This window comes from Desmodus rotundus, chromosome 7 (genome assembly GCF_022682495.2).
Source record: "Desmodus rotundus isolate HL8 chromosome 7, HLdesRot8A.1, whole genome shotgun sequence".
Lineage (NCBI taxonomy): Eukaryota > Metazoa > Chordata > Mammalia > Chiroptera > Phyllostomidae > Desmodus > Desmodus rotundus.
The window spans coordinates 21,648,597-21,661,146 of NC_071393.1; the positions used below are offsets into that span (position 1 = coordinate 21,648,597).

The 12,550-nt window shown below is 57.7% G+C and overlaps 1 protein-coding gene across 3 annotated transcripts in view; it reads left to right on the forward strand.

The window, feature by feature from the left end:
• Positions 1-12,550, forward strand: part of PKNOX2 (PBX/knotted 1 homeobox 2) — a 285,563-nt gene that overhangs the window by 205,456 nt on the left and 67,557 nt on the right. For 2 of the 3 annotated variants that reach the window (XM_045192863.3, XM_024557448.4), the window contains exon 4: positions 5,231-5,339. In XM_045192863.3, coding sequence (XP_045048798.2) covers positions 5,253-5,339 — 87 coding nt within the window. In that variant the 5' untranslated portion in view covers positions 5,231-5,252. Of the gene's footprint in view, positions 1-5,230; positions 5,340-9,905; positions 10,009-12,550 lie in introns of those variants that run through there. The other variant, XM_045192864.3, reaches the window with a different exon arrangement.

Sequence of the window (12,550 nt, forward strand, 5' to 3'; positions counted from 1 at the left end):
TACACATCCAAAGCTGTAAATCCTGAGGCGACTGATTGCACGATTTAGTAAACAGGTTGTATTATATAATGCAATTAAAGTGGGCTCCGCGGCGCCACCTACAGGCCGCCCGCGGGAAGGGCGCTGGGCCTGAGAGACCAGCGTGATGGACCGAGCTCTCTAGGCTGAAAGAAAATAAACGGCTTGCGCCAGGTTGAGGCGGTTGCTCCGGAGGGAGAAGTTGAAGCCAGCCTGGTTACTAATGCAGCCTTTTGGTCTCTCCTGCTGAGTTCATTGTGTTATTTCAACCTCCTGCAAATCTGTCTAGACGTCAGAACCCAGGCCTGGGCAGCTGCTCAGAGGGGCCAGCCTGGGGGTGGAGGGAGCGGTGGTAACCACCTGGGGGCTCTGGGCTGGGGGCAGAGGAGGGCTCCCTGGGACCTCAGGGGCCTCCGTCCCTCAATCTCAAGTTGCACCCCAACTGTTTCCAGTCCGTTCAGCTAAGCTTGTGTTCAGCGCTAACTGTGGGCAAAGACGTTTCAGAACATTCTGGTGAAATCCCTCATTTTGCAGTTGGAGAGTGTTTAGGAGGTAGGAATGAGCAGCAGTCTCCCCAGAAAACACTTTGCACTTAGGTTGTGCAGGCCACACAGAAGTGGCAGAGCTGGGTGTGGAATCCAGATGTTTTGACCCTAAGCACAGGCTCACATCACGGGAGTTTCCAGATGAGGAAATGGAGGCCCGGACAGAGAAGGGCACTTCTGCAGCCTCTACTTGTAGCAAGGGAAGGAAAATAATGAAAATACTGCTGGTGTGTCAGAGGCAGAAGAGAAGGGCTCCTAAGGGACCCTGGGCAGTGCCTCTTAGCTGCCATGATGGGGAGGGAAGAAAGGAAGGGAGGGAGGGAAGGAAGGCTGGCCCAGGACCAGCACTCCCTCCCCCATCCCTCTGCCCTAACCTACAACACTCTTCAGATGAATTAGACTCTGGGTCTCAAGGATTCTAGCTCTTCCAAAGGGTTTTGGTGAGAGGGGGTCACATCCGACTGAGAGGAGAGGGGACCCACTCCCGGGAATAACAAACTGGTCTGGAAGGGAGGGGCTGGACGAGGAAAGCACAATTCGCAGGGTCTGAGAGGGTGGAAATACTCCCCACCTTGTCCTCGAGCCAGTCGCCAGTCTGGAGCAAGGGGGCAGGATGGTGGGGAGCCAAGGGCAGCCGGTCCCTCCCTTCCCTCTCCATTTCGGTTGGATGCCGTGTGGCCTCAGCTACAGTCCGGAGCAGGAACAGATGCAGCGGGGCCAGCTGGCCAGAGAGTTCCCAATTAGACTTTGCTTCTCATCCTCATGGCCCTGAGCCCCCAACCTGAGGACCCCAGCCCAATTACTGGGGGCAGCATGAACCCCTCCGTGCCCCCGCAGTTAATGGAATGTTAATTGGTCTAATGGGTTTCATGTCAACAAGTCCTAATGAGCTCCTTCCTAACTAGCTTGGTCTTTTGTTTCTAAGCCTGTTTGTCAACAGGCCGCAGTCTGGGCTCCAGCCTGAGGACCTCACTTGCAGGGCTGGGGGAGCTAGAGAGCTGGGGAGACAGAGAGCTGCCCATTCCTACCTCCTAAAGCTGTGTCCTTCCTGGCCCCTCCCCTACCCCAGCCCTTGCACGCTGCCTCACTGGTTCCCCGGTGCTGGAAAATGGCATTTGTAGCTCCTTTGATGATAATATCAGTGACACAAATTATTTCTCCTTGGATATCATGTGGGGTTGAGTGTTGCATTAGGGTGTTTTTTCTTTTCCCTCCTAGCTGTCACATAATAAAGGTTTTCAGCATTAAAAGCAATCTTTCGACTTGAGCCTGTCCTCCATGGGAAATTTCCCTGTGGTAAATGGTTCCCGGCGTGTTCTCCATTTGCAGCCTTGGCTGTGCTCCCTCAGGTGCCCTGGTGTCTGGTAACAGGGCACCGGGACCTCTGGACAGGGCGGTGCAGCCTCTCCCAGCCCTGGACACGGGCTCAGAGGCCACCTGCTGCTCCCCTCCCCACTCCCAAAGAAAGTGCAGAAAGGGTGGGCTTCCCCAAAGGGCTGGGCACCCAGAGGTTGCTCAAGGAGCTGCCCACACCCCAGCTGTGGGGCGTCAGGCAAGACACGTCAGATCCCACATTCCTCTCCAGACGGTTCCCATCACCCCTCAAGCCCCAAGCCTAGATGGTGGGCTTTCCCAAGCATGGGGCGGCACATGGGTGCTAGGAGCTGCTGAAGAAGAGAAGGTGGGCACCTGCCCTGGCTGGGGGCTCAGTCGGTTGGAGCGCCACCCTGTGCACCAAGAGGTTGCGGGTTCCATCCTCGGTGAGGGCACACACCTAGGCTGCAGGTTCGATCCCCTGCCAGGGCACGTAGTAGATCGGTTGGTCTCCCCCTCCCCACCATCAATGTTTCTCTCTCTCTCTCTCTCCCTCCATCCCCCTCCCTCCCTCCCACCCTTCCTCTCTGTCTACAGTCAGTACATATATGTCCTGGGGTGAGGATTAAAAAAAGAAGAAGAGGGAGGTGGACACCAGGTCTCTGCAGGGTCGGGTTACCAGAGGCTGCTGTGCCTGAGTGAGCAGAGAAGGAAACTTAAGCCCCTGATGAAAAGGCCTTCTGTTCTCTTGCAGGAGAAGCCCTCAGAGGGCAATGGGGCAGTGGTCTAGTGGCCTGTGGTGACCCCAGAGAGGGGGAGGGGTTGGGGAGGAGCAAAGGCCATCTGGGTCCTTGGAAAATTTTCCTGCGAGCTCCAGACTGGGAAACCTCCTCTCAGCCTCACAGTGGCTGTTTCTGGGTGCAGAGTACTCTTAACCACCCCTCCGTACGCCCAGGCGGGGCAGCCCCCTGCTGCTGCAAATATTTCTAGGGACAGTGACTCTACAGTGACCTGACCTCCCAGTCCTTGGACAGCGAACAAAAGAATGCAGATTAAAGGCTCCTCCCTTCAGCACTAATCCTCCTCTCTTTGCACTTCCTCCGCTTTGCCTCCACTGCGACTTTTTCATCCTGGAATGAGGATATAGAACGACCCAGACCCAGCGATGGAGGGAACTAGTTGCCCCTAAGACCGCCGCTGAGCTCCCACCCCAGATTCCGCCCCCAGGCTCCCTCTGCTGGAGGCTACTGGCACTACAGCCCCACGGAGTTTGACTTTCTTCAGGCAAAGGAGCATCTGACATGGGTGTCCCCAGAAGGGGTCTGCCTTCAGGACCTGTAGGCCCAACAAACGTTACCTCATCTGCTAGAGTCCCAGGAAAGGCTGAGCCCAGCACACCCCCGACATACCCCCTATTGTCTTTATTCTCTCAGGGTCCAAAAGAGAGAGATTCCGCACCCATTCGAATCTCTCAAAAGCCTTAATTCGGGAAGTTCGAAAGAAGCCTATACCCTGCTCAAGGAGCCTGTATGTTCTTTTCCCCTCTGGAATCTTCCACTCTGCTCTTGCCTTCCTGGCATGTTCGCTGCCACCCAGACGAAGGCCTCACACGCAAACGGGCATCGGCTCCCTTCCCGAAGACGAGGCTCCCCTCTGTGCCTCTTGGAGCCTCTTTGCGAATCTGGGTCCGAGGGCTCAGTGAGACAGGGTGGCCCTGGGCGCCTCTGTTGCAGAAGCATCCTGGCGGCCATCTTCTGCAGTAAGGGGGGTGGGGTGGCAAGGAGTAAGCAGCAGAGGCTGCGGGGAGTGACTTGCGTCCTCCCTGTCAGCACAGGAAAAGCCCCCTCACCCCCCAAACCTCCGTTCCCCTTTCCCCTCTCCTGCTGGACTGCCCGTGGCCTGCCTCCACTCATAGTGCGCCCCGAAGAGAAGAGCCAGCTTTCCTCCATCTGCACCACCCCCTGCTCCCCCAGTGCCGTTTCTGTGCACGTGGTGACATTTATCCCTGTCATCCGAGTGACTCGCTGTACTTGTGGTGGAAACCAGACCTGGTCCCTCGGACACGGGTCAGCCAGAACTGACCTTCTCTCCTCTTCCCAAAAAAGAACCCCCCCCATACACACCCCCTTTATCAGGCAGCTCCAGAACACCCTCAGACTCCCCCAGAATTCAGGCACGTGCACATTCTGAAAGACCCTGGGGAGGGCGGGTGGGAGGAGACAGTGAGGGCAAGGACAAGAGTCTTCACGAAAGACTTCAGCTCATCAGCACCCTCCCCTGGGGGGGCCAGGTCCTGCACCCACAGAAGCTCTCAGGCCTCTCCAGGACCCACAGGGGTAGGCCTGTCAGGAAGCTAGCCTGTGGTTTCCAGCGCTAAATATTTCAGGGCACCTGCTGAGCTAAACAGCTCTCTGGGCATCCTGTTACCTCGGGGGGCACTGCCAGGCTGTCTCCACTTAGGGCAGCACGTTCTGGGTCAAGAAGAAGCCTTGAGGTCCAGCGGGGCAGTCACTGTCCCGTTATAGGGTGGGGATCGGGATGCAGTAGAGGAGTCCAGGAACTGGGAACCTGGAGACCTGGGTTCCATCCCTGTTCAGTAGCACCCCCACCCCCAAACTCCCCTTGGCCTCCATCTCCTCCTCTGTAAGAAGGGGGAGGACCACTGGGCTCTGATGGTCCCTCTGGGCCCTGCACGGCTGTGACTCCGCGAGGACGAACCCGCAGGAAAGTCTCCCTCCGCAGAACGGGGAGCGCCCACACGCCCGTAATCGCAAACATGCACGTAGAAAGACCCGCAGGTGCTGGGCGCTCCCCACGCTCTCAGGTGTTCCCAGGTCACTGGGGCTGCTTTCTCCACCCTCCAGTCTGAGAAGGGGACCCGAGCCCCACGTCCCCTCCCACCACTAGGGGGTGTGGTGAGCACACCTGGGAGTGGGCAGAGAGGTGGGGGACTGGAGCTGGAAGGGCGAAGTGCCGGGACAGTGCTGCAGGCTTCTCAGAAGGCCTGGGACTAGGAAGGCACCGTGGTCTTCCGTGTGCCCTGTGTGGCCACCAGCCACGCCCCTGCCCCCTCTCCTCCCCGCCCAGCCCCCACCCCCAGCTGATGCTAAACTAAGCATGGCTGTGTACAGGTTGTTCTACATCTGATTTGAATATCGATTCTTTGGCGTCAAATTACACAGCAAGCCCCTCCCAGGCCTCTCCCCGGAGCTCCCAGTTGGTCCCCTAAAGGGCTCTCATCCTTTGCTGTGTCTGGTCAGTCCAGGTGGCCCAGCCTGAGAAGGTGTCCACCTGTTGGTTCTCGGCCTCCCAGTGCTCAGTATTAACGTGTGGCCCCCTTTCTCCTGCCACAGATCCTTGATGTGAATCAATCCCATGATGCAACATGCCTCCCCAGCCCCAGCTCTGACGATGATGGCCACGCAAAATGTCCCTCCCCCACCCTACCAGGACAGTCCACAGGTGAGTGTCCACTAACCGACGGGAGGGGTGTGTGGCCTTGCAGGGGCCAAGGCCAGGGCCTGGCATGCTCCGGGCTCTTCCCTGTCAGGCCTGGGGAGGCCTCTCTGGAGAGAGCCCAGCAAACGCAGACCCTGGACGAGAGTGGTTGCATTTGACACGCACAGGGCCCAGACCCTACCTGGGTAACTCGCCAGCAGCTAGGACCGTTGCCTAGAGCACCACGCCATGGCTCTGTCCTCGCCCAGGTCTGCTTCTGCTCACAGCAGACATCAGACGAGTGCCCCAAACCCCTTGCTTGGGGAGACGCAGGTAGAGGGAATCTGCCTCCAAGTGTTCGGGGAAACTTTTTAATTAGACGCTCCTTTATATCATCCCCCCGCCCATTCATGGTCACTAGAGTCCCTTTGTGCCCCCTTCTCTGCCTGCCTATTAGAGGAATCTCCCTTCCCTTCAGGACTCGCTCAGCTTTTACCCAGAAAAAGGCCAGGCCTGTTTCTCTACGCCCTCCTACTCTTCCCTCGGGTCCCCGGTTTCCGTCCTTCGGCTCAGACACAGCAGCTCCCCAGTTCCCCAAAGACCCCCATCTGGCCGCAGCTCCTGTGGAAGGCCGCATCCCGGCCCTGTCTTCCTTTGGCCTCTGCCCTCCTCCTGGAAGCCAGGCCCAGCTTTTGTGGGTGGGGCTTTCTGCCGTCCTAGTGCTGATCACTTCCAACCTTCGCTCCCCCATTGTGCCTCGACCCACACTTCTGTCTTCTGAGACTCCGACTTAGTCGCGATACTCTGCTTTCACGGAAGCCTCCATCTGCTGACCTTGACCTTCCCACTGTCCTTTCTCTCTATCCTGGTCTCACAAGTCAATGTTAATTCAATAATTATTTATCGAGTATCTGTCATGTGAAATGCAGCCAGCTAGACTGTTCATTCATTCATTGAACGAATGTGCAGTGGTGCTGTGTACCAGGCAGCGTTTCTCAGTCCTCCCCACCTTTGCCCTCCCCTGACACCCCTTCTCACAGGCGCTCCAACCACGGCTGTGCTCACGGAGACACAGAGCCCTGCACAGCAGAGCAGGAGGCCAAGAGGCAGGCGCAGGGCAGGCAGACCTTTGCTCACAATAGGTCCTCTCGCCCCGACACCCCAGCCTGGAGGGAACATGTAGTGGTCACTCTACCTGTCCTGTTGTCCTTCCCCTGGGGATTATACTTTATAGAGAGTCCAGCAAGTAAACCCATTGACTCCTCAGCCTGCCGAAGGGCCATGCACCAACCTCCGAGCACACTTCCTTTTGTCCGCACCCCTGCTCCCACACATCAACTCCAGGCTCCTTCCCAGCTCCCCCCCACCTACTCTCATGCCCAGCAAACCCCTGCCCTGCCGGTAGCTTTCCATGGATCACCCCACGTTGGACTTGGCACTGACACAGCTCCGCTGTTCGAAAGCTTCAGGCGAACAACAGTCGGGCCCTTTCCTTCTATGGAGTGAATGAAGAACAGGCGGCTCGGACTGGTGTTGACCTGGGAGCCCAGGGTCCACAACGGGGACAAGCATCATCCTTCTCAGCAGGCGCGGGACCCGTGCCCTCACCCGCTCAGGCAGTGTTGGGGGCCCTGGGGTGTCGGTAAACAGGCAGGAACTTTGGCTGTTCCTTTTGTAGTGGGATGCTGCTCCCCAAGACCCACAGTAGCAATGGGAGCGGCAAGAGGACAACGCTTGCATTTGGCAGGTGGTGGGCACGAAAGCCCTCACCCCCACACCCAAGGCTCAGGGACTGACCAGGAGGTCAGAGAGCACCGAATTGGCAACTGGGAGCTGCTCCCTCTCCCCCAACCTGTTCTGCTGTCTGGGCAGCTGGGAGCACCTTGGGTTTGCTGGGAATGAGCAGGAGAGCTGCAGGAAGGGCCTATGTTGCCCACAAATGCTGATCCGGGTGCAGTTTGGTAGAGGGGCCTCCGCATATAGCTGAGCCTTAGTGCATCCCAGCTGCCCACGGAGGGTGTGGAGGTGGGGCCGCAGCGCTCAGGCGCTCAGTGTCCCGGAAGCCACCACTGAGCTGCGCTGGCCCTTTGAGTGAGAAAGGGAGGCTCCAGTTTCCCAGCACAGGGGCTGTCCCACGGCTCCCCTCTCTGCAGGGTCACCAGTGCTTCACCATTGAAACTACTCCATTAAAAGAAAGAGAAGGGAGGGAGCAAGGGAGGGAGGAAGGAAGGAAACAAACTCATATTTACAGCAAGGGAATAGAAAGAAAAAAAGAAGAAAGGAAGGAAGAAGGCAAGAAAAAAGAAAAAAAAAAGAAAAGAACTCACATTTATAGCAAGGGAATAATTTGCCCTGGGGAAGCCACACACCTATTTCTGACACCAGATATCCGGGAATGAAGACTGTGACAGGAAATCTCACATCCATGGTTGTCACCAGGCCAAGGTCGGGGGTCTTTATGGCCTTGGCTAGGCCACTAGGCTATGACTAGATTGTCACCAGGCTTCCCTGGGCCGGAGCTGGTTCCCAAGGAAACTGACGGACCTGACGGGAATCAGGGGAGGAGTTAGGGCAGCAGGGGAGGGGGTGGGAGGGCAGTGGTGGGTACCGCGACCAGAGCACAGGCTCCCGGTTTGGAAAGGCCGACCTTTGGGCCAGTGCTAGACTTGGAGGCCAGCCGGCTTTCAGAAGGCCCTCCTCCCCACTCCGAGAGTGGCTCGTGCAGAGGACTGTCTTCCCTGTGAGTGTCCTGCTGGGGAACTTGCTCTGGTCCTCCTGCCTTCCTTGCGTTATGATGTCAAGAGGCTGAGCCCGATTCTCAGGGGAAGCCCCGCTCCACGGCCCTCGAGCGCTCATTATCCTCGAGGACCAGCCGCTCCCTGACACTCGGTGTCCTCAGAAAGCCAGGCCCAGTGGGAGCGTGGAGCAGGCGCAAGAAGCCCTGTGGAAAGGATCCCCACTTCCTCCTCATTCCTTGAGGTCTAATCTCATTACCGGGGGACCCAGTGTGACTTGTTTCCTCAAGGCCTGCCGAGCTGAGCACATCTCCAGATAGCCTCCCCAGAAACCCAATTTCTCCCACAGTCAGAAAGGACAGTCTCTGATATGAAGTCCCCAAAATGAAAAAGGCAGCGAGACGCGGGGCCCTCCCTCTGAGACCCGGGCAGTCGTTTTAATAATGTTCCCGTTGTGCTAAGGGCTAGCAGCACCGAGCATAATCTATTCAAATGCACAGGAGAACCTCACTTTGGAAAATTAGGAATCTGCATTAAAAAAATTCCCAAGCCCCGGACCTTCTTTATAATAAATTAGAATTTTTTTTCCAAGGCAAATTCTTAACTTGGCAATTTCATTTTTGAAGTTTAGGGAATAAAGTTATTAAAAATGAGGAGTTTTTTTTTTTCTTCTCCTCCTGCTCAGTAGAGGAACAGCAACGGTCCTGGCCCCGTGCCATGGGGCACACCAAGCGGGGTAACGGTCATTCAGCGCCTGGGCCCTGCGTCGGTGTCTGTCCGACACGGGGGAGCTCTGTGATCACTAGTGAGGACGCCGCTCTGAGTTTATGTGCACTAACAACAGGCCATGAGCTCAGAAAGCGCAAAGGCAGCGACACTGGAAACCTTCCTGTTACCAGCTTCCTCCTCCTGGTGGCTTCCCGTTCAGTTCTGCCAGAGCCGCAGCCCCTGCCACCTCTGACTGCAGCACCTCAGGTGCATGCTGTTGCTGGGCCCCTGGCCAGCACGACCTCCCGTGTGCCCTGCAAGGCAGCGGTGCCTCACCTGGGATCCTCACATTCTACAACGATGGTTTAAGGAAAACACTGTCTCCAGGGAGACCTGCACGGACCAGGTGTGGGGTCCCTCCATATTGTGTGAGCTTCTGTGCCTCTGCCACAGCCTGGCCACCCACCACCTGGCCTCTCACAACGCCCCCCTCCCATAGCCCAGCATCCCACTGATTCTAAAGGGACTCTGGAAGTTATTAGGTTCTCTGCTGTTGCTCCCCCTCCCAGCAAGCCTCACTCTGTCCCTCCCAGAATCCTCGTGGTAGGTAGCACAGCAACCCTCTCACTCCCGGGAACACACCCTGCATTCACGTACCCTCTCTCTACCTCCAAATGCCCTTCAAGGCCTCCCATTTCCTGTAACGGCCCACAGGCAGCATCACCCACCGAGCAAAGCTCTCCCTTCGTTTGCCTCCACCAGCAATCACAGGAAGCCTCAGGATTTGAGCTCCCCCACCCTCACCTCATCCACACACAAAAACTCCTGCTACCTGCACCCCACCCCCATTCTTCCTCCAAGGTAGACACAGTCAGACCGTTCCACGAACATCTTTGCCCTTGGCCTATAGAAGACAAACGCTGTGTCTGGCCTAGTACTCAGTGTTCGGTCTTCCCCTGCCTGCTTGCCCCCAGCACATCGGGACACACGCATGAGACCAGGAAGCAGACGTCCTGGTGGGTGTGGTCTCACCGCTAGGCACAGCCCCTCTGAGTGAGGGCACTCGGTTAACAGTTTAGGGACAAACTGATGTGCAGGTAGCGAGGCACTTATGCGGCGTGACCTGTCGATGCATGACACTGAATAGTGAGAAGCTTTGGTGGTTCACCACGGATGCAGCCTCGTCACTGGCCAGAGGGAGGCAGGGCCGCCGTCAGACCTTTCAGCTCAGGGCCGCGCTGGAAGCTCAGGTCAGAAGGAAGTCTGGCGTTTCCTTGGGACCCTTTGGCACAAGCTGGGTTCCTCCATGCCCCTCTAACCTCCTGCAGACCACAGAGTGGGGGGAATGGTGTTCAGGACCCCATGAAACTGAGCGTGGGGACCCAGGGCCAAGGTGGTGCTGTCTGACCTTCCCTGGGCCGCCTTGTCGGGCAGGCCGACCTCTCTGTCCCTCCCGCGGCCTGCTGCATTCCCACTTGGGCAGCAGACACCCTGGGCGGCTGGACCTTTGATCAGCTGTCAGGGTTCCCTTGCCCGGGTCATTAAGTGGAGGCAGAGGGGGTGGCTGGGCCCCTGGCTGTGGACGCCCCCACCCCCCCCAGGCCGTGCAGCTGTGAGGGGCAGAAGCCGGTTCAGATGGTTTCCCACTTTACATTTCTCTCATCTCTTTAAGGGCTGGAGCCCCTGCCTTGTGGGGTCCTCTGCTCAGCTGCCTGTGAAACTCATTCGCTTTGCAGCAGTGGGGTTAATTCAGCAGCTTTGAACGTCCCCCTAAGCCTTTTCTGTGGCTGTGATTGACAGCTCCCTGTGCCCCTGGGGGCAGCACCCCAGGGACCTTATGGGCGACCTGCCTGCCCTTGCTCTGACTCATCCAAACGAGCTCCAAACAGACTCTTCTCTTTCCTTTTAATTTTCTGCTGGGCCTTTCTTCTCTTTGTGCACCGTGACCTCTCCCCCTGGCCACTCGGGCCACCAGACTCTTTAACCTGGACATACCCCCAAGCTCCAACTCACTCAAGCCCTGGAGTCCTCACGTGTAAAAGGCAAAGCGGCATCAGGTCCCACTGTGGGCCCCTTACATCCCCCCTTAGGGGAGGACGGGCCAGCGCCAAGGCTTGTGAGCCAGCCGCCACGCCGATGGCCGCATCAGGCTTTCCATCCGATGCGCTTGGTACCTGAATTCTGATATTCACCCAAAGAAGAGAGGTTTTATTGTCTTATCCTCTCACCTCCAAGCAGGACGGGTGCCCTAAACAACTACAAAAATAGTTAATGGCCGCAGTATACAAAGCTTAAAATAAATCAGGGAACAGGTGATGGAGTAGCCGAGGCCGAGGAGCCCTGCCTCCCTCCCCCAGACCTTCCAGGAGCTCCAGGGTCTGCAGGGCCCCTCGGGGAGAGGGGGTGGGGGGAGCAGGGGCCGAGGGTGTCTACTGCCCTTGGCGTTCCTGCTCTGCAGCAGGAGGAGTGGGTGACCCCACACACGAGTAGAAGTCCAGGAACCCCAGGCTGGGTCCCAGCCCCACTGCTGACGAATTGTACAAACGCAGGCGAGGGATTTCCCTGCTGTTTCTCTCCTCACTTGCCCGTCCCACACGCAGGGAGCACCTCCTGGGGCCTTGCAGACCGCACGCAGTGTCCTGGGGACACAAAATGAATCGTTCCTGCCCTAGCGGAGCTCCCAGTCCACTGGGGGCCTTAGTTTCTTCACGGAGAAGATGGGAACGCTTCTGCCCTCCTGCCTCACGGGGCCGCCGAGAGCGCGGGTACGAGAGGCGGCAGGCACAGTGGGGTTTCGGCCTCTTCTCCCCCGTGGCACTGACGCTGACTCTTTGCTCTGTCTTCCAGACGTGTCCAGTAGCCAAGACTGGGCTGAACTTGAAGTACTCTCCTTTGTGTTAGGAACACAATAGGCATATCGAGTGTGTGTTTCTAGCGGTAAACACCCCTCTCACACGCAGACACACGTGCTCACATTGCAATTCTGACGCGCCCCTAAAGGGCCCCCTAGCAATCATGGGTTGGCACTATTATAATCAAGGGGGCTCCCTGGAAATGGACGGCAGGGTGGGGGCAGACAGCTCCCCGGGAAGTGCACAAGCTGGGATGTGAAAGACTCGGGCCCAAGTCCACGGCCTCCCTCCTACGAGCCACACGTCAGTAACACCCCAGAGGTCCGGGCAGGGCCGGCGTACGTTTCACAAACCCCCTTTTGTGAGCCGCTGCCTAGAGTTCTACTAAGACCTGTTAGTTAGTCAAGACCCCCGCATTACACCACCAGGTGACTTTTCTGTGGCCCGTCCCACCCGTTGGCCAGGGACCAGTGCAGGTGACCCAGGCCTGCTGTTCCCGGAGCCTCCTAGAGCTAAATTGGGCCTCCAGACTCTGCTGCCAGCCTTTCCCCTCCTGTGTTCACTGGGCAGGGGGATGGGGGATGGATAGTTGGAAGAGCCCTCATTGACCCCATCCCAGTTTGGATCCCTGCGCCTCTAACACATCACTCACTCATCCCCCCATTCAGTTGGTCATTCAGTCATTCGACAACCACGCAGGGAGCCCACCATGAGCCAACATGGTAACGGGAGCTGGGAAACCAATCCGCCAGGCAGACAGACAGGGAAGGGCCCCACAGTGTCCCCGGTGTTAGGGTTAACACACAGACACTCCAGGCTGGGGCTGCGGCTACCTGGGGCGGGGGGCATGCAGAATCGGGAAAGGCTTCCTGGGAGACTCAGTGCCCCAGCAGAGTGGGAAAAGGAGTGGGCTTATGCCCGGGCGGGCTCGTGAACACTT